The sequence below is a fragment of the Otolemur garnettii genome, unplaced genomic scaffold, assembly GCF_000181295.1.
Source record: "Otolemur garnettii isolate 467f Iridium unplaced genomic scaffold, OtoGar3 scaffold00103, whole genome shotgun sequence".
In the NCBI taxonomy this organism is placed as follows: Eukaryota; Metazoa; Chordata; class Mammalia; order Primates; family Galagidae; genus Otolemur; species Otolemur garnettii.
Window position 1 is genome coordinate 5,547,320 of NW_003852498.1, and position 27,712 is coordinate 5,575,031.

The 27,712-nt window shown below is 36.6% G+C and overlaps 1 protein-coding gene across 1 annotated transcript in view; it reads right to left on the reverse strand.

The window, feature by feature from the left end:
* DKK2 (dickkopf WNT signaling pathway inhibitor 2) overlaps positions 1-27,712 on the reverse strand; it is a 93,000-nt gene that overhangs the window by 3,257 nt on the left and 62,031 nt on the right. Inside the window, exon 2 of the mRNA XM_003796342.2 lies at positions 1,138-1,289. Within this exon, the coding sequence (XP_003796390.1) occupies positions 1,138-1,289 (152 nt within the window). The remainder of the gene's footprint in view (positions 1-1,137; positions 1,290-27,712) is intronic.

Consider the following 27,712-nt stretch of genomic DNA (forward strand, 5'->3'; position numbering starts at 1 on the left):
CATGTAGTTTCCTGATGTGAAGTACGAGGCCATCTTCCCATCTGTCTGTTCATCTGTCTATTAACTCATTATTTACTTATTTATTGAGACCGAGTAGAGTCACTTTGGCCCTGAAGCCAGGTTTCCTTGAATTGAATCTTATTTCTCTCAAGATCAAATGACCCTCAGCAAAAATAGGAATAAAAATGGAATTAATTTCACTGAGTTATTATAAGTATATGTGAAATGCTTAGAATAATGACACAGTAAAGAATAAATTAATGTTAGCTATCAGTATTTTTAAACCATATGACCAGACATATATCTTCTGGATCCAGGCTTCTTTTCTAATTAATAGTATATTCCTGGTCTGCACTACAGACTTCTTTAATGATGTGAGATCTCCTTTCCTTCCCCTCATAGTTTTGGTACTCATTTATGTTCAGAGGTCAGGACCAGTGTGGGGATATAAGCCTGATTATGTTGTTTTGTATGACTAAGAATATATTTATTTTAATTTATTTTTATTTTTTGCAATTTTTGGCCAGGGCTGGGTTTGAACCCTCCACCTCCTGCATATGAGGCTAGTGCCCTACTCCTTTGAGCCACGGGCACCACCAAGAATATATTTCTAATTACCCTCTGCAGTTATTTAATTTTTTATCATATGTTGTCTGTGATTCTTCATTTCATTAGTGATGTTGAATTGTCTGCCCATAAATTCATAGAGCTTGGGTGAATCTAGACTGGGGGATAGAATCCTGTGTCTTCATTTGGAGGAGCCAATCACTCCACCCTGAGTGAGCTATAGAGCATCTTGGTTTGAAACTAGAAGAGATAGACTGCATTACTAAATTGAATCAAGTTCCTTTCTTCAGTTCTTTTGCATGTATTCACTAATGTGTTTATCAAAATAGAACATCTAGTTGCTTATATGTAATACTTCAGCATGGCAATATCCTAGATCAGTATAGAGATTGGCACGTAGAAAGTGATCAGAATCCAGGAAAGCTAAAACTTGGGAGGTAAACCATGGAATCTTACACCACCTAAACTAATCTTTGAAGACTCCTTATACTAGTTCAGGAGTGTGACTTCCAAGATAGCCTTCCTACATAAGAAAAGAACAGGCCCATGAGTGTGTATTGAGCTCTTTTACCGTTATTGCAGCGGGTCCCAGGGCAGCACATGCCATCGCGATGGCAGCGCTTCTTTTTCCTCCGGCACACCATGCAGGCTGACGATCCTTGGTGGGGACTGTGGCAGTATCTCCCAACTTCACACTCCTTATCGCTGCTGCAAGGGTAGGCCTGTCATCAAGAGAGATAACAGCAAAAGCAAAACATTAAACCCTCATATACTTATGAAGCATTACTGGAGCAAGTCATGATCAAAATTAATTACCACATGACCATCCTGAACATTCTGAAGATAGACCTTACGTGGTGACACTTATCCAGAAACTTGTATTGATTGTTGATGATCACAAAGATAAAATTGATACTGTTCATATATTTTCACGGACACAACTTGAAAGTTAGGATTGTGACTTTTTGTAGATTAGTAGAACCATCTCAGTGCTATTGGGGTCTTTTAAAAAAATTACTTATATATGTATTTTTTTAAGACAGAGTCTCACTCTGTTGCCCCAGGCTAGAGTGCCATGGCATCATAGCTCACAGCAACCTCAAACTCTTGGGTTCAAGTGATCCTCTTGTCTCAGCCTCAATAGCTGAGACTACAGGTGCCTACCATGATCCTGGCTGTTTTTCTGTTTTTAGTAGAGATGGGGGCCTCCCCCTTGCTCAGGCTGGCCTTAAACTCCTAAACTCAAGTCATCCATCTACCTGGACCTCCCAGATGCTAGGCTTGAGCCACTGCACCCAGCTTGACTTTGCAGTCTTGGGAGAAGTTAAAATTGTTGTACGGCTGCTAACTTAAGGTCCACAGGCGATATTCATCCTACTCACTCCACTCCATTTTTCATCTCCTTTAAAGGCAGATGAGAGGAAGGTTAAATAAAACAACAGAGGGCTGTGACAGAGGCCAAAACATATCTCTTGCCTAATTGTGTCACAAATATTTTGAGAGTGACACCTCAGAATTCCTGCCTGTAAAGAGCAAGGAATAGAAACACTTCCAGAACATTTGAGACAATTCACTATTTGGCACAAATAGACCAAAGACCAAGTTCTTCATCCCAAATATGGCAACAAGCAGCAGTAGAGTTCTGAGTAGCCAGGAAGATGCTAATCTGGTTACAACACTACGCTCTCAGGGAGCAAAGCAGCAGGCTCCTGTGTGCCAGAATAGCCCCACCGGGTATTGTGCCTGCCTTCAGCTTAGCCAGAAAGGACTTCTGTTCATACATTTCTCTACCAAGTGGTATGTCCAGAAGGCTACCTTACCACTGTCATATGTTATTTTATATGTGTGTGTATATATAGTGAAAGAATATATATATAAGATATATATGTGTGTGTGTATATATATATATGGTTGTTGTTGTTTATGTACTCTTTGCTTCTTAGAAGTTCTTAGAACTTTTAAAATGTTCCTGTTTCTCAACTGAGGGTTGAGAAACTAAAATGTCACACCACACATTAAACATAACTCATATTTGGGGGATTTTTTTTCTGGGGATATTTTTCCCTCTGATTATCAGAGAAACACATGATTTTTTAAATTGAGAAAAACAACATATAAAAAGAATCTATGTACTTGATTTTAAGTATGTAAGTGAAATGAATATAGAACTATGGGATAAAGTTTTTTGCGACTGTCAAATCATCAGTGTAATTTGAGCGATTTGATTATGAATTTAGGTTTGGTGACCTAACTCTGGGTGCCTTACTCATTCCTTTTCCCTTCTTGCTCTTTCTCTCACTCTCTTTCACTCCCTTTTCCTTTCAGTACTCTTCTCCCTCTGCCCCTCTTGTGCATGTGTGTCTAACACATTCAGTCTCCATGTGTTTTTTATTTAACTCTGACATCTTCAGTTAGAGAAAGGAAATGTGAAGTTTACACATGAGTCTGAGGGAAAAACATAGATCCTTTAGCATTATTACAATTTCTTGTTTACCCTTAAAAGGTAATATCCTTAAAAGAATTACATCAAAAGTCACTAACTTCGCATTGAAAGTGATTTGGAGGGCTTACACAGTGGCAGCATTTGATGTATACATTATAATCAGAGCCAGATAAAACCATAACATGAATTTGCCTATGATTTTCCCACTCTGTAACTCCATCATTAGGCATGAAAGAATCTGCATGAGGATGAATTGCAAGGATTAGGCCCTTCTTCCAGAATCCAGGACTGAGGAAAACAAAACAAATGTCACTTCCTGCCTTACCACACTCCTTCCCCCAAGCACTTTACCCCCGTTGTATTTAAGCCCATTAATTTTAATTGAAATACGATTCACATGTTTCTGATTCATTTACATTTATTTCATCAAATTGTTTTGCAAGAAACATTTGATGTCTTACAAGTTTCTTTCCTTCTTCGAAAATAGGACATTTTCTTTCAACAGAAATAAACCCGTCCCACATCTACACATCTTATGCTATTTACAACTCAAAACAACACATGCTCAAGGGATTCCGAATATAGAGTGATAGTTGGTTCTACCTCTAAAAACAGTCTACATGGTAGACTGTGTTATTTATTAGTTGTTATTAATAGTTACTAATTTATAGTTTTTTGCTAAACGTAGCAGTTCACATATAGAGAACATCGTGACAAGTGCTTCCTCATCTCCCCATTCTCGGCTAATGAGAAATGGAAAAGATTAAATGGCATAGTTTGGAGCAGATGATATTAGAAAAAAGTGAGATGCACAGTAGTCCTTTATTTAAGTCAGATCACAATAAAATTCTCATAATTCTTTTTTTGTGTGTGTGAAAGAAATGTCACCCTCAGTAGAGTGCTGTGGTGTCACAGCTGACAGCAACCTCAAACTCTTGGGCTCAAGCAATTCTCTTGCCTCAGCCTCCCAAGTAGCTGGGACTACTCCACAACACCTGGCTATTTTTTTGTTTCAGTTGTCATTGCTGTTTAGCTGGCCTGGGCCAGGTTTGAACCTGCCAGCCTGGGTGTATGTGGCTGGTGCTGTAACCACTGTTCTACAGCACCCAACCTCACAGTTCAATTTTTAAAGAACAATCCTTCCTTTGTCCAGGACAGAATGTGTGTTAGAGGATATGAGGTTTTATTATTAATGTGTTACAATATACCTTTTAATTAACTTTTATTAAAAAAAGACACAGGCAGAGAAAATGTGCTTAAATAAGTTTTTAAAGTATGGAAGCTTATGGATGTGAACTTGCACTTGGAATATAATCCTAAAACATAAATACTAAGATGCTTTCTTTGGAAATTTAAAAAATAAATTTTAATAATTGAAATGCAAGGTTTTTTATTACACAGATTCTAGCATGCTCATCAAAGTCTTGGACCCAATAAGTAACCTTATGTATGGATAAAATCAAGAAGAGAGGAAATAAATTGATTAAAGCAGGTTTTAGGGAAAGCAAGTGATGTTTGGGAGCGTCCCTTGCCTTCTGACATCCATGTGCCCTCGCTCAGAACTATCCAGCCAAAAAGCCTCCCTTGGGATAACTATTAGCAAGAAAACTTGGAACAGGACACAATATGTATCTAACCCATTAATAACAATTCTCATGCTTTAATAACCATAATGTATTATTTTTCAGTAAATACTTTAAAACAAAGCATTTTCAACTCAAGTATGAGGCCTCTACAACTTGTCATCAAGTTTTTTCCCTACATTAACCCCTTTAAAGTGTCTCAGAATGGTATGTGGGTCATGATGAAAGTTTTGAGAGACACAAAAATCAAGAAATGTAAAATACATACAGATCGAAACAAATGAAGCTCCTCCCAGTAACACCAATAAGCTGAGAAGTTGCATAGATGATTCAAAAAAGACACTGTTGACTGTAATCTTAGAAGTGAGATAATGAACCATAACAGAGTTAGTCTCAAAACTTTTGTAGAGACCCATGTATCAACCGGGAGAGAGAGAGAAAGAAAAAGGAGAGACGTGGTCAACAGCAGTCAGGTAGGACCATGAGGATGTGATGACTATGGAAATGAAAGAACTGCCGGAGGGAACTCTATGCACTAATAAACGTGCTATTCAGAAACTTCCACTTGGGAAATCTGTATTTTAAATTTAGTATGGCCCTCAAATGCTGTTACCTAGGCCTTTCTGATAATGGTTTTGTGACAAACAAAATGTAAGCTTAAGTACCTTAGTCTAAGTTTCCATTTAACAAAATCAATAATATACTTAACAGGTACTTATTTTAGAGGTGAATAACTTGATTTTGAAATTTTTAATAGTTTTTTTTTTTAGGGCTCTTTATTTACTTGGACTTTAGATGAACAGACTAGATAATTTTTCTGGATTTTTTGTGTTTTGTTCTTTTTGTTTGAGGAGCAATAGTAGTCTGTATGAAAGACAGGGAATCGAGTGACTGAATTAGGGAGAGACCTTAGTACGCCTCTCCCATACTAAAAGGTCCCACAGCTGAATCAGAAATTCTGCTTTGTGAGCATCCATATATCCTTAGCTTTCACGTAGAATCATCCATTACTCAGCCTGCGTCACAATTAGGAGATGAATTAACTCGGGACACCTAATAATAGCAGATGATTGGCTATGAATTAAGTACGTGTGAGAACTAGCCATGATCAGGCCAAGAAACAAAGATGTTTTGGCAAATCCCCTTTCTAGGCTAAAAATAGAGATTCACTAATGGCAGTAATGGTGATCATTACAACCATGATACAAAGTAAGAAAAGAGTAATACATGGAATGCAGCTTGAAAATAAAGTCTATCAGAAATTAGCATTTCTTTTTAGTATAAACTGTCTTTGTGATAATTCAGAATCCATTTAAAATTTTAGCAATGAAGGGAAGGGAGGTTATATAACTGCTGGAAGTAAGTAGTATGTACTTAGTCACAGAGGACCTACGGGAACTGAGTTGGGCCTTGGCTTTCAGGCCTCACTGTATGGTGTCAGGTCCAAGGGCATTTAATAGGGTTTAATGCACACTTAGTGACCTATGTGCTGCATTTGGAGCTGAGAAAAATAAATTTGGTCACATCTCTTCCAAGAAATACCAATAGCATGTCCTGGGGCCTCTGTTGGAATGCTAGAGGAAAACACTGACGACACTTCCTCGTTGTGTTTCTTGACAGCAACCTTATGTTCATTTAACCTCAGTGTAAGTCACAGTGATAAGCAAACGGTCCTCGTGCAAATAATGATCATTAAATAATATTCTAATGAACAAAGAAAATGTAATACAGTTACTCTATAGTATCTGAACTAATTAAGACTTTCCCCACAAATTAATCTCAAAACTGTGGTGTGAAAAGGCCTATTAATTCTTCAAGACTTATATTTAGGGTAGAATTTATTCTTTTTTTAAATAACTGTCCCTCTGTAAGGACATGCAAATGCAGTAAGGAAGTAATCAGATGCCTAAGAATAATGAAATGAGAAAGACTGTTTTAGGTAGCTGGGCAGCCCGGGCTGTTGAAAAGACCTTTAGCCCCAAGTAAAACCTTAGTTTTAACTCCCAGGTTTTCAAACTAATGATATAGTTCCTGTTTAATGATGAGAAGGAAGAAGGGAGAAGCATCACAAAGTGTTCATGTGGGACGGCCACCCATCCGGATTCTTGCAAGACTGTCCTAGTTTTCTTGTTGTTGTTGTTTTAATCGGATGGTCCTTTGTTTCCGCAAGCACTGTTTGTAACAATCTCAGATTGGAGCCAGAAATAAGTCATCAGTTGGGAAGGCAGAAGAAAGCCTGCAGGGGACAATCCAACTGTGGGAATGAAAAACATTTCAGGCCAAGTGGTTAGAGGGAGGTACCAGCACAGAGCTGGGGATGGGAACATTTCTGGGGTCTCTGAGGGTACAGCAGAAAGTTGACAATTATATTTGGGAAACCAGATCAAACTGACTTGCTCTAAGCCCTTAGAGAGAAAATTAATTTCCTTTGTTACAACATTCTACAGAATAGATCTCTATTTCCAAATCATGCAAGGTATGCTACCCTTAAGGCGGTCATGTCGAAATCATGCACTAAACTGCAGGAAGTTCAGGGTCCTGTAACTAGATCTGGCTCTGTGCAGTCACACTGTCCACCAAAGGCTGTGCGATCTCATTTTTTTCTTTGTCTACCGTTACCCCTAGGGGAGAGGATATATCTTTGAAGATTCCTGAACATACGGAGAGGACTGAACTATATTAAATTTGAGGGGAAATGTCCGGGTATTTCATGATGTTCTCAATGTATAGGCAGAGCTTCACTGAGACAAGGGGTTGACTATTCCATGTTCAATGAATATTTATTCAAGCTTTACTTATTGAATACCAACTATGATCCAGATACTACTAATTCCGTGATTTGCAAATGTTTTTTCTGTTATCCCTAAAATAATTTTGAAAAACATATAACCTTTCACACATTTGACGTCTAGGATTTTTCAGCATCTGTTTAAGATTATTTTATTAATATGATATATAACGTTAAACATTTTATATGATGTATATATCATATAGACAATGCCTGGCCTGTATAAGATGTGGACCTAATATGATCTCCAGATAGACATGGGTCTAAGTGGGGAACTGGTTCTCTGACAACAGTGTGAGTCTAAGTAAAAAACTCACTGACAACAACAACTATTTCCAGGAAGGTTCATCACTCCTAGGACTTAAACACTGGGCTTAGGGGTGGCCTTGAGAATTTCTAAAACTATATAAAAAATAAAATAACACATAACAAACAGATCAGTGTGCTTTGGGAGGAACACAGAGTGGACTCAGAGCTGTCAGCACACCCATTATGGCTGGATTGTTTCATATCCTCATGTGGTGTACACCTGTGTCTTGTTGGCAATGCTGAACTTTGCAGAGTTTTTTAATATCTTGTATCCTGTGGATTTTTACAAAGTGAATACTCTTCTTCCCCATATCAAGCATGATAAATAGATAATGTGTGTCTTTATTATTTTCTTTTCTTTTTTTTGTATAACATTAATGTTTTCTTTTTCAATGAAAATTAGATTTAAAATTCAAAAATGCTGATAACACTTTCAAATTGCTGATTAGAAAAAGACCTTTATGATTACAGACTAGGTTAAGATTGGTGAATATGTCTGTGCTTAAAATGCAAACACTCAGGAGTCTTCTTTTTGTATGGGTTTGAGTGATTATTTTTAATTTAAATATCATGGGTTTAGAAATGAGGGCATGAGATTCTTGTGAATATGGATTTGTATAAGTATGTATATATCCGTGTACACATACAAACACAAAGGTGTGTGTGTGTGTAAAATTATCTCAAGCTATCTCAGGAAGTATACATAGGTGTAACATAGGTATAACACTGTTTACCCACAGGGAGGTAGACAGGGTTATTGAGAACAGAGGAAAGAAGAATCTTAGTTTACACGTAAACCCTTTAAAGCACTTGATAATTTTCACCAGATGCATATATTGTCTACTAAAATTAATACAATATAAAGAAGAATTACTTTATAAGATCAAAGTGAAATTTCTTACTTCTTGCTAATTTATGCCTTATGATATCATATTAAGAAAGCTTAGAAGAATATAATTTTCCTAAAGTCTGGCCTTCTTCCAAGAGTATCGAGAAACTCCAGATTAGAATTTCTCATGTAATTCAGGTAATGGATATATTAAAAGCCCAGCCCTCACCACTACACACTATAGCAATGTAATAATATTGCACTTATGCCCTTTATATTTATACAAATGAAATTTAAAATTTTAAAAATTTCATTTGTAATTACATAAAATAAGAATAAAATGTTATTAATCTTAAAATGTAATAAGAATAAAATTTTCTTTTTGTTTTATAAGTTTTATACTTTATTAGAAGAATCAGACTACCAATGCAACATAGATATATATGTTTTATACACACACACACACACACACAGAGGTGCCAAAAAATGTATACCTATTTTAAGAAAGGAAAGAAGTATATTAAAATTGTAATACTCAAGTCACATTTGACTTCTGTGATTACGAGAGATCCAAGGTACAAGATAACAAATGCCATGGGTATATACTGAGTATTACAATTTTAATACAGTTTGTTCCTTTCTTAAAATGCATGTACATTTTTTGGCACCCTCTATATATACACATATATAGATACGCACACATACACATACAATGCATTGTGCCAACAATTATTTAATTGGCTAATATTTATTGCCATGGCTCATTTCCTTTACTATGGAACTTTCAATCTGTAATGCTTCTCTAATCTTGTTTAATTCTTTTTCATTTCCTCTAGGAATTAGGCCAGACTAGCAGTCAAATGGCCACTGGCCACATTCTATTCTGATTTGAGGAAACAGCTGAGGAAAGCAGATAAAATTTTAAAGATTATTTTTATGGTTGGGAATATAGGTAAAAGCAGCAAAACAAAATCCTCAATATTCATTCTACAGTGAAAGGATTCGAATCTGTGTTTCAGAGGACATACTTCAAGTCCCATGTAAATATCTCTTGAAAAGTATAAAATGTTTCCATTTGAGTTTACAATATGTAAACAAAAAGGCAAGAAGTGTTTTACCCCTCTGGGCAGGGAGAGGCAATGACTTGAGAAAAAGGTGGTCCAAAGTGATTGCCTAGGGTTGAAGTAAGAAGTTTCCTCAATAGCCATCACCATGAAGATTAACTGACTAAGAAACCTTTTGATTAAAAAAGTAGGACGAGGAAGTGGTTCACAGTTCTACCGTAGAACTTTGCCTAAGTAACTCACATATTTCTGCCTCTGCCATTTGGAAGAAAATAAACAGTAGCTCTGGGAAGATGCTTGAACCGGAATAATTATGAAATGTCTACCTGAGATAGAGAAGAACTTAGATGCAAGTTATATCACAGCAAGATGAAAGGACAAGCCAGCTTTTGTGGTAGTGAGAGACAGGAATGGAAGTTCTCTCACATGATGAGTTCTTTCCCCTCCTTATTCTTTCCCCTTTCCCACTTAAGGCCCTCTGTAGGTATCTCAACCCCGTATTTATATATGCTGGGTAAGGATCTGTGTTCCGTGCTGGCGTTTCATTTTCACTTATTTGGTACGTTCAGTGGATGAGGCAGTTCTTACATATCAATTTATGTAAGGAACACTCCAACTACATGTATATTGTCAATCTAATCATCTGGGTTTTAAAATCAGAAAAGATTATGTTTGAAAGAGTCTGGATCAGTCTTAGTCTCAAGTTAATGGCAGGGTTAAAGCATCCTGGTAGAAGAGTTGCTGGAGCTCCTGACAGATGAAGTTTTACAATAGCCAAAGCGACTCATTTATTTCAGACACTTTCCAGACAATTGAGTCGAAAATCCCAAGCTTAGAGTGTGTTTTAACTTTTTGTGTCTGATAATAATAATAGGACCACATGTTGTTTATTAAAATACTTTTCAAAATAATAATCAGCATCTCAATACACACATGGGCTTGGTTCTCATCCTCCTGCCTCCATGAACTCATTTAGATTCTTATTGTGAGGAAGAAAGAAGAGAGGGTCAACCTACAAGGGCAAAGGAAATTTATGTCTAGCGAACAACATAGTATACAGACATCCCTTATTGGCTTATAATCTACTTCTATCAAAATATTCTATTTAAATGCTTTGCTAGAAGATTGGAAGTGGAGGAAATCATGAGCAAGATGATAGATACTTTGGTTTGTGTGACCCTGGTGTTTAAATCTCAGCCTTAGAAATGTGGTACATCTTGTGATGACATACTCGATGTGTTAGTAATCCCCCAAAGAACACACTGAATATGCTGGTTTCCCCACACCACCCACATCCCAGTACATCTGCTTTGGTGTGGTGACCAGCACATTCTCAGTAGTGCAAGAGGGGTCAGAAGATTTGTTACCAGATGAAAAAAATGAAATCCTGTCTCCAGGTTTAAGTCACTTTCCCTCCATCTTGTTGGTTCTTCTAGCCTGTGCAAAGAGTATGCTGCTCTGTATTTCTCCTGCATATTTTCCTGGCCCTTGTTTGTGATTCAGGATCCCCAGATGTACTAGCATTGGACTTTTTTTAGCACCTCCGTATCTGGCCTCACATTCAAGCTTTCTTTGCAGCAAATGTAGGACTTTAAAATATGAGATGAGGAAGGGAGAGTGGGAAAGAGAAGTGAGTGCAGCTAAGAAAGCCAGGATTCTCCCAGGGATTAGGATAGCTATGTCTTCTCTCGACACAACTTGAGTGGTATTCTGGTTAGCTGAAAGTCTGGGTAAACAAATCAAATAAAATTCATGAGCCAATTGGTTAATGGAGTTGTCATGTAACTTTGTTACAGTCAGTATATAATTTTATACTTTTATTTAAAGTTTTAATTCCTTCATATGGGACAGTGAAATGAATCCAGAACTATTTTCTGAATGCTATACGTGTATAAAATCTGATCTGTTTTTTTTTGTTTGTTTTAAGCAATAAAAAGGAAGCTATGTTACAAATAAGATGACCACAAAACATTTTTGTTTTAGCCTGGCATGTCCCTGCCACCCCTCACCTTGTGTCCTACACCCCAGCTGTGCAGGGCTACTGCACAGACCTTAGCCACACTCCTTCATGACTCCATATTTACAAACATGTTCCCGCTACCATGAACACCCTACCACCATTCACTTCATCATGAGAATTACCCTAACTCATCATTCTAGATTATGTCAACCAGCTTCCCCTCGGAGAATCCCTCTGGGCTGGCATCCCATCCCCAGATCAGTTGGATGTCCGATTTAACCTACCCCCTGCTGACAGCTCCTTATCTGTGCCATCATGTACATTATCCTCTGCTGAGTTCTTCCTTTGTCTTCTTTACACTGTTTGAGTACGGAGACTGTCTTTCCTCTCTGTATCCCCAGTGGCCACATAATGCTCGAATAATATAACATCCCATGATTTGCCTACTCCTATGTGAATAAGACTGTGTTGCAAGAGTGGTTGGACATTTGTAGCATTTAAATGACAAAAATGCTCACAGAAGAACCCATCTAGAAGGAGTAAAAAGAAGAAAATTTGAAAATTAAGAGATTTTGTAGATATTTTGAAACTGATTTTTAAAAACCAGTTAAGTCCTAAATAAGTCATTTAGAACCCACAATTGCATTGGGGAGAGCAACATATGTATTCAAAAAGAAAGGAAGTTGGCTGTTGAGTAATTTTCTGGTGAGTGACTTGGCTGCAAGTACTGTATGTTGAGCCATCATAGTCACATGTTAAGCGCTCTCATTTGTTTATATTACATTCCTATAGCTGATCTTGTTATTTATGTATAAGTTATCTAAAGTGAAAAGTAGGCTCGTGCATTTCTGAGTAGTATAGATGATCTCTGCTATGGCAATAATGATACCTTGATAACCATTCAGAGCAGTAGCTATATCTGACCTCTTTATTAATCACTTATATTGAAACAATATATTAACAGGTGGGAGCTATGACAATAGGTTCTTCAGAAGATCATATGGTTCTGGTGACCCTTCTTTCTTAAATTTATTTCTACCTTGTCTTTGCCATCTCTACGTATTTTTCTTGGTGGTGGATTATATCTGATGTTGTTCCTAGTTAACCTCTAACACTATGGGGTGTACAAAGAAGCAGGAAGGGTAACTCATGATAGCCTTCTTTAAATATCTTGGTGAAATTAAGGGCATCACTTTCTTGGTACACCTTAGTCACAACAATATATCAACCGGCACATTAACAACTGAAGTACATTTTCCAAATGCTCGCCTCATGGAATGCCACCATGAAGACATTTATCTGGTGTCTAACTTGTTTATTATCCTAAACAAGTGGAGTTACTCAAGGTTTTCACCAACCAGTTAAATTAGTTAGAATTCACTACCCTGCCAATTTTCACCAGAAATGTGGACAATATTTCAATATTACTAGGTCTGGAACTAAATTCATTCCAAACAATCACATACAATTCTTGTATGCAACTATTCAACATTCCTCATTATACCCACACTTCTGGAATTTTAGAAAATTGTCCTGATCTCAAGTTTAAGAACTTATAGAAACTTTCGAAAAAACTTCATTCAGCTTAAGCTGGGCTCATATTTGATATTTATAGGAAAATGATATGAGCCTATTACTTGAACAAAGAGGCAAGAAATAAGAACTCTGTCTTCTATATTACATTTCCTAAATTATATGTTTGCTACATATTTTGAGTCCAGACTGAGATGTCACTGTGTATTTGAAAAGGTTAAGTCCTTGCAAGTCTCCTATGCAGTCTGTCTGCCCAGTCCAGACACTAGAGTGATTGGATTCCCTTGTTCTATACGGAAGAGGAAAGACCCAGCACACCTGGGCACAGCAGGTATCAGATAGGATGGATTACCAGCTGACAATAACATTTCCTGGGTTTAAATGAGATCCCCAGAACCTTAGTCACACAAGCAAGTCAAGTTGTTTCCACATTCACATTGAATGGAGTGATTTTTATTACAAAACCCAGCACTAGTCAGGCTCCTGTCTTAGGGCAGATCAAAACCATAAGGATCTGGCCATGTGCTGCTTTTCATCTTCCCTCATGAAGAACAGCACTGTCTGATACACACTGATCAAATTCTGCCTTGATTTTCAGTAGGATGGTTTGAAAAAGCCAAGAATGGGCCCTTGGTATACGACTGCTTATCCCATAATAATGAGAATTGGAGCTGTACTTTTATAAAGTGGTACATTGGAAACCATTTACAACTTGCAAATGATGCTTCCAAGAAACATTAGAACACCTTTCTTATATAGAAACAATAAATACCAGCAAATTTGCTAAAAAAAAAAAAAAAAAAAAAAAAACCACCCGGGCCTGTATTCTGAGAACCTTCCAGCAAGAAATCACAGAGCTTTAAAATACAGTTTCACAGAATGAACCAGTTAGAGGAGTCATCAGCCAGTTATTTATTATATAATAATAATTAATATTAATTTTTAACAGCAACTGTACATAAAGCCTTTTGTCTTCAAAGTAGCGAACCCCTTAAGTATTAACAAATTACTTGTATCTGTCACAAACTGTCAACACATGTTTGGAGATTTCCAGACAGAACTTTAAGATCCATGTGTCCACCCTGTTCATGTCTGCAGCGAGATCCTTCCCTGGTTAGATAAACATGTTTAGAGGTACAGAGATGGGGTGAGAATACAGCACAAGCATGTCCTGATGTCTGTCTGGTTTGCTGCTGAGTCCTCAACCAATACCCAATCAAAGACAAAAAAAAAAAAATGTGTTTTTAGTGATAGTGCAGTATGGTTTTTATTGAGGACAAGCTTGGCCCAAAATAATACAAAAATTGTCTGGGAATTTGGGTGCATAACCTGGGTGTGGTGAGGAGAAACATTTCACATTTCTCACTAGAGTTCAGTAACTCTCCACATAAGCTCAGCCCAGCCATGGATCCTGAAATTCACTGTCTCACCAGCCAAAAAGATTCCTCCTGCTAACAGATGCCACACTTGCTAGAGCTGCTCTACAAACTGCAGATTTTCATGAGACCCTGAAAATAATAGGCTCCTGGAAACTACAAATATTTTGCAGATGTACTTTTTTATAAAATGATTTCACAATGTGCCTCGGCAGTTTTTTGTGTCATCTTACATGTGAGTAAAAGCCAACCACTGTTCTTTATTACCAATCACAAGTTTTAATTGTAGTCACTCGTCCTTGGTAATTTCCAAAATTGCAAAAATTCAAAATTCCATCTATTGGATATTTAATAATGTTAAGTGGTTATTCATTTTTAGTTTTGAATATGGTATCGCATCTGCTTTTAAAAACTGCTTTTCTCTTAAAGAAACATCCCAAATATTTACAGGTAAAATAATACAACTTGTAGGATTTTTAAAATTTACTCCCTGGGAAGAGGGGGTAAGTTAGAGAGTGTGGATGAAACAAGATTGTCCATAAATTAAAAATTGTTAAAATGTAGGTCAGGCATGAGGGTTCACTTTTGACTTTTGTGTGTGTTTCCATTAAAAAAAAAAAAAACACTAAAGAATTGCTTCAACATAGAACTTCAAAACTAAGCCTTCATAAGCAGCCCATTCTAGACATAATCTCAAATCACCTGCCTACCCATAGAGGACAGGTGGCATCCTGGCAATACAGATTAGAAATTCCCTCTTCCTGATTCCATCACTGTGCAGAAACTCTGAAGGGCAACTTCTGTATCAGGCTAATAAGGCCTCTGATAGTGTAAGTAAACTTCTGAGCTTCCACGACCTGGATTGCTCATATAAGCTGGATTATTCACAAACTACCATATAGGGGTAGTTGTGAGTCAACCAGCCTTGTGAATAGGTATCCAGCTTCTTCTCTTTAAATCCCTAGAGGGCCAATTGCCCCAAAATCCAACAGGAAAACATATCCATTCTAAACTATTGCTATCCATTGAGTATTTACCGAAGGCCTACTAATGTCGGCGTTGTCGTGGAGGTGAAGGTGTTTAAGACATGGTCACTGCCCTCAAGAGACTTGTATAATGTAGGGCAGAAACGAGCCATTTGCTTTTGTGGATCGTGAGAGCCCAGGTGGTGACAGAACACTCTCAGCCTGTCATTTAAGGAAGCAGACAAGAACTCCATTATCTCGGAAGGGGCAAACAAGAGGGAAAGAGAATTGATATGATCAGACTGAGTGAACTTTTTTTAGATTCATGGGATATCTTGACAGTTATTGATTGATTGATTGATTGATCTTAGAATAACTGGAGTGTATATATGACCTGGGGGTTCAGCACCCAAAAGGAGTATCCCTGGATATCACCAACACAAACCACTTCTGCTGCAACCGGTGTTCCCCGCTACCCACCCTCCATCCCTCCTGACTTCTCCCCGAGACAGCCAGTTGAAAAGTATTGTGAAGATAAAGTATTTTCGTTAAAATGCCACATTGTTTGGCAACATTTGCTAAGCATCTGTCTAATGGAAATGACAGAGCTGTCTGTTTCTCAAAAAATAAAATAAATAAAATAAAAGTACCTAAAGATAGATACTTTCAGAACAACCTTCCTATGAACTCACGTCTGTACAGCACCTGCGGTTGGCAGACAGCTTCAAATATTTTCTAACATCAGATTAGGAAGGTGAGCAGGGTAGGTGTTTTTAAAATGTATTGATGTAAAATTCACACGACATAAAATTAATCATTTCAAAGTATACTCTTGAGTGGCATTTCACATATTCGCAATGTTGTGTAACCACTGCCTCTAATTCAGTTCCAGAACGTTCTCATTGCCCCTAAATAAAACTCCACACCCATTATGCAGTTCAGGTAGGCATTATTAATTTCAGTTTTACAGTCGCTGTTGGTGAATGGAAGAGCCGAAAACAGAACTCAGGTTTTCTAACTCTAAACTCTTTACCAAACTAGAAGTGTCCAAACATTAGCCTGCATCAGAGTCACCCGGGCACACGTTAAACCACAAATTGCAGGATTACACCTTCAAAGTCTCTGAGCCAGTAGGTCTCTAGTAGGGACTGAGAATCTGAATTTTTAATAAATTCTCAAGTGATGCTTATGGTGTTGATCATACCTTTGAGACCACCACTGTTTACACTTTGTCACTAGTTGTCCTGTACTGAATTGCCCATTCCCCTTTGTGATTATAAGTTCTGCTCACTCAGTCAGAGTTGGTTATATATTTAAGCAAAGTAGGCTTAAAAGAGGTGCTTGCTTTTTCTGCCTCACCAGTTTCTTAAATTAAATCACCATCAAAATGAAAGCAAGCAGGTAAAGGCATTTAATTTAGAAATTGCCATGTAGATTAGAATCATATTTCTGGCTGAATATCAGTCCTTTTATATGACGAGGCTAAGCTTCTTATCCCATCTAGCACATCTGAGCAAACGGCTAAATTTACAAGTTTGCAGATCAGAACTGGGAGTCTTTCCTCCCAGGGGTCTGCCCAGTCTGCCCTGGAATACATTGATCATCAACGGGTTGTTTAATGAATTAGTTTACTTAGCATCAAAGGTAAGAGGGCTTTTTTGCCATTATTTGAAGCATTTCAAGAATACAGAATCTATATGATTTATTGACTGTATGGATAGCTTTATTCATAGATTAGTCCTTAGCCGGGTCAGGGTTTATGCCAGTGTTCTAGTCCAAAGGCACTAAAAAGTCTTCTTAACTCACTGACTGCAACGCCTGAGGCATCCCCTCCTCTCTTGGATCTCTGCTCAAGTTAAGGCCCACGGGTTAGCATCACCCCCAAACCATTTTCTTTACCATCCCGTTATGTGTGTACATGTGTACAGATGATGATCTGTGAAATAGCCAACACATATTCCAACATCTGCCCACCAGATCTGTGTGCGTCCTCTTGGTCACTTAGCTTGAGGTTGGGTAAGGTGGAGCACTGCAGGCGAGTCAGCGGTAGAGCTGACAATGTCTTATTTCTAAAGTGCCAGGATCCTTTAATCTTATTTCTTCCTTTGATGTCTGAGATTTCCGTCTTTATGCAGTGACACTGGGACCAAATGCAACACCAGGAAACCATTTTCCAGTAAAGAGAGTGTGTTACAACACCTGTGGAGCCAGGTGACTTGAATTACTCACACATTTCTAGATCTTTGCTCGTGGGTGGGTATTTTTGCTCTCTCTCTCTCTTTTTTTAACCTTCAGATAAAAGATAATAGTTCTGGTCACACTGCTGTGATTTTTATTTATTTTCTTTTCATACATCAAGTAAAAGCACAAAGTCAGGGAGAGAAAAACCCTCATACCTCTCACGTATATAAAAACAGTTGCTTGCACACTCATGGAATCTTTGTACAAATGGCATTTGCGTTCCAACAAGGCAATGAACATTTGGGGGTCAACATTGGGGTCAACATTTTGGGGTCGACTGGGAGGCAGAATTTGGGGTTCAAGTCCTGACTCTCATCAATCAGCATGTAGATTTTGCACACTTAATATTTGTGGGTTTCTGGCATCTCATACACAGAATGAAGGAAAATAGCTTTTAAAAGTAAGTTTTTGTTTGATTTTTGATTTTTAATAAGCTATCTCTTGGCAATTAATGAAAAACTTACCATAGCCTCAGAAGCTATTTGTCTTTTACATTGCAGAAATAACATATGATTTCCCTTTTTTTTATATTAGAACAAACTAGACACCTAGACAGAACATCTGATAAATAAGGAAATAGTATCAACATTGTTAACAGAGCCCAGCTTTACAAAACATTCTAATAATAATTCCTGTGTATTGTTTCCTGTGTGCCATGCTGTGTGTTAAGTGCTTTACAAGCAATGACTCCTGGGTGAAGGGTCCTGGACGGGGTAAAACATATCGTGTAATTCATAACCTTCACTATTCAGTTACAAATTGGAATGTAAAAAAAGTCCCAGTAGATGTGCATGTTTTGCAAAAATCCTTATAGGTAGGAATGATCCTTTGGAGATCTTCAAAAATACCATTCTCTTTCTTTTTCACAGCAGTCTTCCCATCTCGGTAAATGGAAAGTCTTTAATGGCAGTAGCTCAGGCCACCCATAACCTTAAAGCCATCCTGGATTCCTCTTTTTCATTCCTAACTTCAAACATGTTATAAATCCAATCAGTTCTATCTTCCAAGTGTTTCTAGAGTCCAGCCTTTTCCCATCATGTGCACTGCTAAATTACTTGCCAAAAACTGTCCCTTAGCTTTGCATCTCACTCAGCATGAACAGGAGAGGAGGTGACCCATGGCTTCTTTCTTACTGCTCATCCCTGCCTCATCCTGTCCAGCCACACTAGCCCACTGGCTATTTCTTATTCCCATACACCATCATCCTCACACTGAGGCTGAGACCAGCTGTCCTCCAGCCTGGAAGGCTCCTCCCCACAGAGCCACATGGGCACTCCTTCTCCCCCTCACGTCTTTGTTCAGATGTCACCGTATTGTTGAGGCCTCCTTGATATCCCACTCTACCAGTCCCTGGAATCCTTGCCCATTTTATTTTTCATTATTTACAGCACTTCTTACCATCTAACATGTTATCTGTTTTAATTATTTGTTTGCTGTCTAACTCTGATCACTGCAGTATAAACGCCATGTTGGTAGGAATTTTTTGTTATTTGTGACTGCATCTCCAATATTTAGAACTTGCCCAGCACATGGAAGATGCTTAGTAAGTGAATGAATGGGCATAGATATTTTGTAAACTTAGTTTTTTATATTCAGCATTAAAGACGTCCTTTTTCCTTCCTTCTGCTCTCTTCTACACTCCATTGTTCCTTGATCTTTCCATTTTTTTTTCCTCCTTTCTCTTATAAGTATTTGCCTCACTAACAGAATTGTATTCCTGACATTGGCTCATGAGAGTTTAGTTAGAAAGAGATACACTCTGTTCATCTACCAGCAACAGCAACTTTTCTTTCCCTTGCAAAAATTCCTTTCCGGAAAAAAACATAACTCTGCTTATGCTCTCTTTCTTTGGTAAATGTCTTGGAACAGTAGTTTACACACAGCCTCTTTTTTTTTTTTCTGGCCACTAATTTATTCCTCAATTTACCATTTAATGTGAAATCTTATACTACCACTGTACGGAAGAAATTCATTACTCATCTTTGGTTGTATTTAATCTTCTAATAGCTAAATTGAGAGGGTTATTGAATTTATCATTCAATGAATTGACTGTATCATTCTCTACTCTGTAGGAATTGCCTGTACAGACAGCCCTTCCCCTTATCTTCTATTGCACATCTTGGTTTTTACACCTTTTTTTTTTGAGACAGAGTCTTGAGCTGTTGCCTTAGGTAGAGTGCTTTTGGGTTACAGCTCACAGCAACCTCAAACTCTTGGGCTTAAGTGATTCTCTTGCATCAGCCTCCCAAGTAGCTGATACTACAGGCGCCTGCCACAATGCCCAGCTATTTTTTGTTGAAGTTGTCGTTGTTTAGCTGGCCTGGCCGGGTTGGAACCTGCCATCCTGGGTGTATGTGTCCGGCACCCTACACACTGAGCTGTGAACGCCACTGGTTTCTTACGCCTTCTCTAAATGAGTCCTTATCACTTTCTCGCCTTTCTGGAATAGTAATTCTTAACAGTTCTGGCCTCAGATTTCTTATTTTCCTATAGACTCTTTTTTCAGAATCCTATTTACTCATATAACTTTGAATATCTTGGGCAGATGGCATTGTAAACAATAATGACTACAACTTGTCCCTTGAGACTCCAGACATGTCCCATTTACTGCGTGATGTTTCCTGCATCTCTGCTAACATGTGACCATTCCTCAGGATCTCTCCTAACTGCATTCTCCTCAGGACTTTCCTGTTGCTCTTTAAACATCTTCTGCAAGGGGGAAAATTTGGGATTTTGAAAGGTTTTAAAGGAGACTTAAAAATCTTGTGGCTAAGGGAACAGGGGACATTTGGTGTGACATTGACTAAACAGCAAACCAAAGGAATCTTAGATTTGAATGTGTCATTGGTAATTCATGTGAATTTTTACTCAACAGCTTTGAGATATGGCCTCACTCGGCTTCAGTGAAGAAATCGTGACCTTGAGGGGTGTCCATTCCATTTGAAAATCAATTGCTAAGCTGTTTTTCCCTATATAAAGGAAAAGTCGAATTCCCTCTCTATTCCTGTCCAGTTTTTCTGGTTGTTACATCTTCTCAGAATGAGTCTTGTGCTCTTATTAGTATAGAGGTCTCATTTGACTCTATACTATACTTAAAGAGTATGTCTTCAACTACAAAAGTTCATCCTCTCCACTTTAGTTATAGGAAAGGTATAGATCAGCCATTCTGTTATCACCTAATATGACAATAGGTATAGAAGGACTTTTTTTAAACCATAGGAATTGGCAACTTACTAAACTTTTAAAGTTAAGAGAAACGAGTGTTAAGAACCTTCACTATTTCTAACTTTTCATAAATAATCAGATTGTGTCTCATTCAAAATGACATGTGATAGTGATGACAAAATTCCTTACTTATATTAAAATGATGTTATGATTTAATGTCAATATGTAGTCAATGACTTCATGAACTTGAAACACCCTTCTCAAAGGTAAAAACAGACTCAGAGCCCTAAAATATAGTGACGATATGTTCGATTTTATAAATAGAAATAAGAAATTAAAAGTTACTGGTCACCCACTTCTAAGGAAAGACTTGAGCATTTTCTAATCTTCAAACACCTTACCATCAATGGTCAAGAGATTTAACTGAACTGGTAATCCCATATGCCACTTCTGGTAGGATTTGAAGAGATTTCAAAAAGGCTGTTTTTGTTAGTCTGAATTCTCCAAAATTTAATCTTTCCATTATCGCAACACATGTTGGCCAATTCACTCATTTTTAAATACTGCAAAACTTAAAACACAGAATCTTCATTTTATATTTTAGGATTTCTAAATCAATCTTTTAAATATCTGATCTATTTCTCTCTGTCTTTTGCCAGTTGCATCTAATTTCCTGCTTTAGCTTAGCTATTTCTTGGTATTCCTCCTAGGTAACCACTTTTATTTTGTGGTATTCCCATTTGTGTTTCAACTCCTTGTTCATTTTTTTCTGTAGACAACCAGCTGTTAAGCTTAAGAACACCAGATGTTAGTGTAAGATTTGAGATGTTGTTACCAGGGCAACCAGCACTGACTGCCACCCACCCCATCACTGGATGGAGTCACTACTCAGAAGGAGAGATCGGACTTCACCTTTCTCTATGGAAATAAAACAGAAAAAAAAAAATCACTATACACAAACTTAAAGAGGTGGTAGAACACCCTTCTGCTGTAAACTCTGCTCCTAACGTCCTAGTGGTTCTGTTTTACATAAAAAAGGAAGTGTTTCACTTTAAAAAAAGATAAAAGAAGAAGAAGGAGCAGGGAGACAGAAAAGACTTTAACCAGTACCACGTGGAGGGTCAATTACATTTTGACAGTTTTCAGAATTATAGATCAGTCATTTCACTTGGCAGATGAAAAGGGGAAAAGCTTTGAAACATCCTAACTCTTTCTGCCCTTCTTCCCTCAGCAGCTCAGAGGCTACTGAGCTATTTTTTCCCCTCTGTGCAGGTGAGGCAATCTGTGAGATATAGGCTGTTCCCCAAAGCAAGTGGAAATGTCAGGCTCCCTCTGATATTTCACAATCACAGTACCACTGGGTATAGAGCTTCTGAGAATATAGCAGAACTCTTAACACTTTCAGGGAACAGAATCACATATTTTAATCTTCAAATCTCTCCTCTATTTACTTGATGCTTCCAGTTTATTTACTTCAGGCTCTCGACCTCTAGTTTCTTATGGTACGAAAGTCCTGCCATGCACTGTGGTAAGGAAAATCCGGGTCTTGAAGCTTTTGCAAATTACTGGTCCAGCCTCAGTGGCATGGCTTCTCCAGGTACATATGTACAATAACAACTACTATCTACTACACCGTTGATTGGTCAAATGAGATAATACGTTATTTAAATTGCACTGTAAAATGTTATCATTCTCACTGATTTACATGAAAAACCCAGACTAGAAAATAACTTAAATAATGGAATATGGTCTCCTCCTCTAGATGTGGCCAGTGTTAACCACTGTCCCAGCTAAAATTTCACAGGCATAAGGTTTAAAAGAAATGCTATTATCTAAAAGTCCTAGGGCTGCTATATGAATTTCAAAGTTTTGAGTTACTGCTTTGTATTGTTTATTGATTCATTAATAATATTAATATTTCTCTGTTTTCCATTTAAACTGTTTAAAAATCTATTTTAGCTTAGAAAATAAAAGAGGAAAATGAAACGCCGATTGTAATTGCATTTTAATCAAGACCCAATATATTCTTTTGTAAACCACTCCATTATTTCAAATGACAGCCTAATGAGATGTGAGAAATGTCCGTTGTTACGTGACAGAGAAAAGCAGGTCTCTGGCAGGTCATACAGAAACCACCGTCGATGGTAAAAAATGAAAAAGACCATGTCTATAGGGACTGGAATGGAAACATTTCTGGACAATGTGGAGGGGTTTCCTCACTGTGGACTATGACCTCACAAATTCATAATTAATAACACTCCTTTGCTTCAATGGCAGGGCCTTGGGAAATTGTGCAATGAGGAAACTTCACATGTCTTCTCAATGGAAATTTATTTTATTCATAAATCAAGTAATAATGAAAAAGACATAGTGTGCTGGATTTTCATGTTAATTATCTTAAAAATAACAACTTACTGGAAATATAATGGGCTTTTATTTTCTCTTTGATTGTTAAACTTATGCCCTCCCAAAAGCTAAAGGCTAAGTGCCCTTTCCCCTTTACTCATAGTTTCCTATCTTTTAGAAGTTAGAAAGGTACAGTATTTCTACAGCTTCAACTCTCTGAAAGTAATGTAAGGTGAAGACCATGTTTAAACAGACTCATTTGCTGGCTCCACTTAACTAGGCCAAAGCATAACATAAGGTTGGGGCATTACAGGACTGGCACAAGAACCACCACACCACAGTTAGTCTGTCGGGTGGTTACTCTCATGTCTATGGAATTACAGCCAACATCTATGGAATTACATCCAACAACATCACAGCACACGGCCTGTCTTTCACATCTAACAATACAAAGGAAGAATCAATTATTCCTCTTTTCCAACAAGGGCCAACAAATATGTGATAGGCCATAAAAATCTTTAGCAAAATTGCTGCTAAACCTAGATACACAAAACGATTTTATTTGCTATAATCTGAAATATAAAGAGAGCAAATGCAACCATTTCTCAGTGGTAAGATATTTTATCAGAATATTGATAAAAAGTAAAATGTTTAAGTTATGACATAGCCTGTGGAAGACTTAAGTGAATATTTCCCTTTGTGGTGCCATCTCTTCCATGCCCTCCTCCTGTACCCCAGCTTCAGAAATAGAGCTCCATTCCTGCTCCCACTGAATTTATTTACATTTATTTATTGGAGCATTGATCACATTTTATTAGATGTTTAAAATTTTCCTAAAGGCAACTAAGGTGTTCAGGTCATTTCTGGTTTTGGCCCATGGAAAAGGATTAGTAAATCATGATTGAATAGATACAAGAATTCTGAGCTATACAGGTAATTTAATCCAAGAATTAAGAGAATATATTCCGTACTTGTTAATGTGATACTCTACATAGCATCTTTTTTAAAAAGCAAGAATTCTTTAGGGAAATTTAGCTTACCATGTTCATTGAAGTAAAAGAATTGAGAATTTATTCAGAAATGTTTGCATTGCAAAACTTTTTAGATACATAGATTATATTGCAAGGTTTGAATAGACTGTTTTACTATCTTTATCTTTGTTGAGAGTGTTACTCACTATTCCAAGCTGAAGTATAAATGCTTGTCACTTTCATTTCTAAAAGGCTCAATCAAAAATAGATGCAAACCTGAAATCTAGGAGAATATCCCTGAATTACACATTCCAAATAATTTACAAGATTTGCACCTGCATTCAGAAAAGGATTAATCTTCATTCATGTTATACCTCCCCCACCTTCACACCTGTGAAGTAAATAATAATAATCCTACTGCCTGAAAAAATGGTAGGCACTTTGAAGTAAGTCTAAATTCATGGTCACAGGCCTAGCAATATATTCAAAGGATATGGTTGATAAAATCTTAATTAACCAAGAAGGGCAAAAATTATGCACTTGAGCACAGCTGCTTATGATTACCAGTAGCCTGTTCAAACCAACTGCCCTCATTACTAGTAGTTTAAGTTTTTCTAGTATTCTTTCTATCCTTTAAAAAAAGATAAGAAAGGTTCATATAAGAATTAAAAAAACAAACCTAAAGACATATGTTTACATATGTTTAAATTACTTTTTTGGATCATAGCAAGCAGACAATATTCTGGGAAACAAAAAATGTATGTTCAATTACTGTAGTTGATTTTCTCAAATTACAAGGTGTCTAAAAAAAGATTCTATTTGCCCATATGAGAAAATATTACAAACATATGAAAAAGGTTTTCTGGTGGACTAGAATAGAAATATTCCACGTCTTCACGTCACAAAAGTTGACTTTGGTATGCTATTTTATGAGGCCTGATTGCCTCCCATAACTTTATGTTCCTGACTGATCTTATTCTTAGAAAATTGTTCTTTCGTGCCATTAAGAAATAGTTGGTTTGCTGTACTCAACTCAAGGAAACTACTCCTTTCCCTTGCATGTAAGTCTTTTCATTGATCTGACGTCCACTTGATTTTCTATGTCTATTATTTCAAATATTTTCTATGGCGATATAGACACCAAGTTGGACCTAGATTCCCCATTTGTAAGTTCTCCTAAGGAACTTCATTTCTAGAACAGAATGATCAAATTTCAATGGGAATTTTAAAACTTTTAATTCTTTTAGTATAGAATATAGTTGGAAAAGAAGGAAATAAAAATCAAAAATACAATCAAATTCATAATAATGGAAGTTTGCAAAAGGGAAAGGCATTGAGACAAGTTAAGGTTGGCAAAAGTTGACCCCTCATTTATTTACTTACTTATTGATGTATTCATTAGTGCATTCATTAACCAAATACTTTTTGTCCTTTGTGAAGCCTACCTGCCCTTTCTCCCATAGAATGTGTAGGCACTCAATTAAACCTATACACAATAAAGCTTAAGTAACTTTTAAAATGTCGTTCCTGAGTTTGTTGAGCATGTCTTCAATTTTGAAACAGGTTGCTCACTGATATGAAAGCTAAAGTGTAAGTGCAAACTTTGACAAAAAATGGATAAAACTAGTTATACAAAGAAAGAAAAACTTGAATAATATCAAGCATCCATTTCATGCTAGATATCTAAATATCCACTTTATAATCAATGATTTATGTCTCACTAAATAAATGGTCAACATTGCCTGAAACGTCAGGATATTTCAGTTCCATTCATATTGTTATAAAATGTGTAAACTTTCTTTTGCACTGGTTATAATTTATAATTAGAGGAAATGCATCTAATTAATTTAACACATTTGTTTTTTCTAGGAAGTCAGTCTTAACAATAGTGAATAATTAAATTATAAAAGAACAATGAAGTGGGCTGATTTATATTTTTCCTATTTTCTTCTTTTCTATTAGTTTGTTCATCTTATTGTCATGGCCTGCCCTACTTGAGGAAAATAATGATATGGTCACTATGTATTTATTATTCATTATTATTATATATATTTAGGGCAGTCTAAGAACTTGATTTTTCTTTTCTCTTTTTGCCTGAATAATTTTTAACAAGTTGATACATAAATAGGCTAATTTATTTTAAATATTCATCTATTTATTAAAGGTTTAACCAATACTTTGAGTGTATGTGTTAAGTACTACTTTTGGCTTGATACTCTATGTAAACACTTTTGCCATCTTACTTTCCCTTTCTTTGGAAAACCAAAAATTGGCTAAATTGTCACGTTCTAAAATGGTAATCCCAAATTTATTAAATATTTTAGAAAAAAAAGTGTTTTGGCCCTGTTGTAAAGTTGGTACATTTCAACTTTTGTCTCTTTTACAAAGCTTTTAGAGTTGAAAAATATTCAATATTTAATTATAGTAGCCATGTCTTACCATTATGTTAGTTTTCCTAAATTTTTAATCTTGTTAAAACTTCTAAGACCCTGACATTTTAATAACAAAGCGATTATAAAATTGCAACAGAGTCCAACAATCATACAACAATAAATTTTAAAGTGTTTTGATCTTAGAAAGAATTTAAACTCTTAAAGTTCACAGCCACCAATAGCCTGCACTGAACCAATGAAAGAAAAGTCTGGTAATGGCTTTTTGCAAGCATGGTTTTATGGATTTTCTCTTTTTTGTACTTCTGGCATTAACAATGTAGTCACAGTTATTTATAAGTTAAATAGATAGTAATGAACACTTTATGCATTTGTGTAGATATTTGAAATATGCTTCGTAACTTTTTATTTGAAATTTTTTTCCTCACATAATCCTGGCCTTTCATCATTTGCTGCACAATTCAGGCAAATATGATCAAACTAGAAATTAATTATATGGTTAAAAATATTACACTATCTAATTCCTCGCTCCATCACTTGTGAAACTGTGTGACTTTAAGAAAATTACTGCACCTCTCTGTGCATCTGTAAAATCTTACCACATGGAGCTTTTCTAAGAATGATGTCATACGACATATGTAAAGCACCGAGAACAATGTCTGCGCTTAATAACTTCTGTGTTAGCCACTGCTATAATTGTGCCTGTCATCAGCACAATGCTTGAGAAAATAAATCCACAGATAATCCTTAAGTCTTGGCTTGTCAAACTACCTTTTTTTTCTTTTTTTCTCACCAAATACTGAACTGGTTTTTAACCAGAGGTCTCAGAACTTGGCTGGGAAAACATGATATCTTTATTTTCTCTAAACTCTAACTACATGTCCTTCAATTGTAAATGGACACAATGGATCACAGTAGTATTAGAAAGATCTGTGAGGTTTGTCAACAATAGAGGTTATAGATATGTCCACATTACTTTGCAATATTTCTGGATTTGAAAATATTGTTTCCATTCCCCACTGTTTTAAAATTTAAAATTTATGATAGTTATTGGTGGCATTTTTTCAGGTATATTTAAAAAAATCCTTAAATTTATAGTAGGCCACAAAAGACTCAAAATGGCCAAAGCAATACTGAGAAAAAAGAAAAAATTGGAAAGTATTATATTATTAATTTCAAATT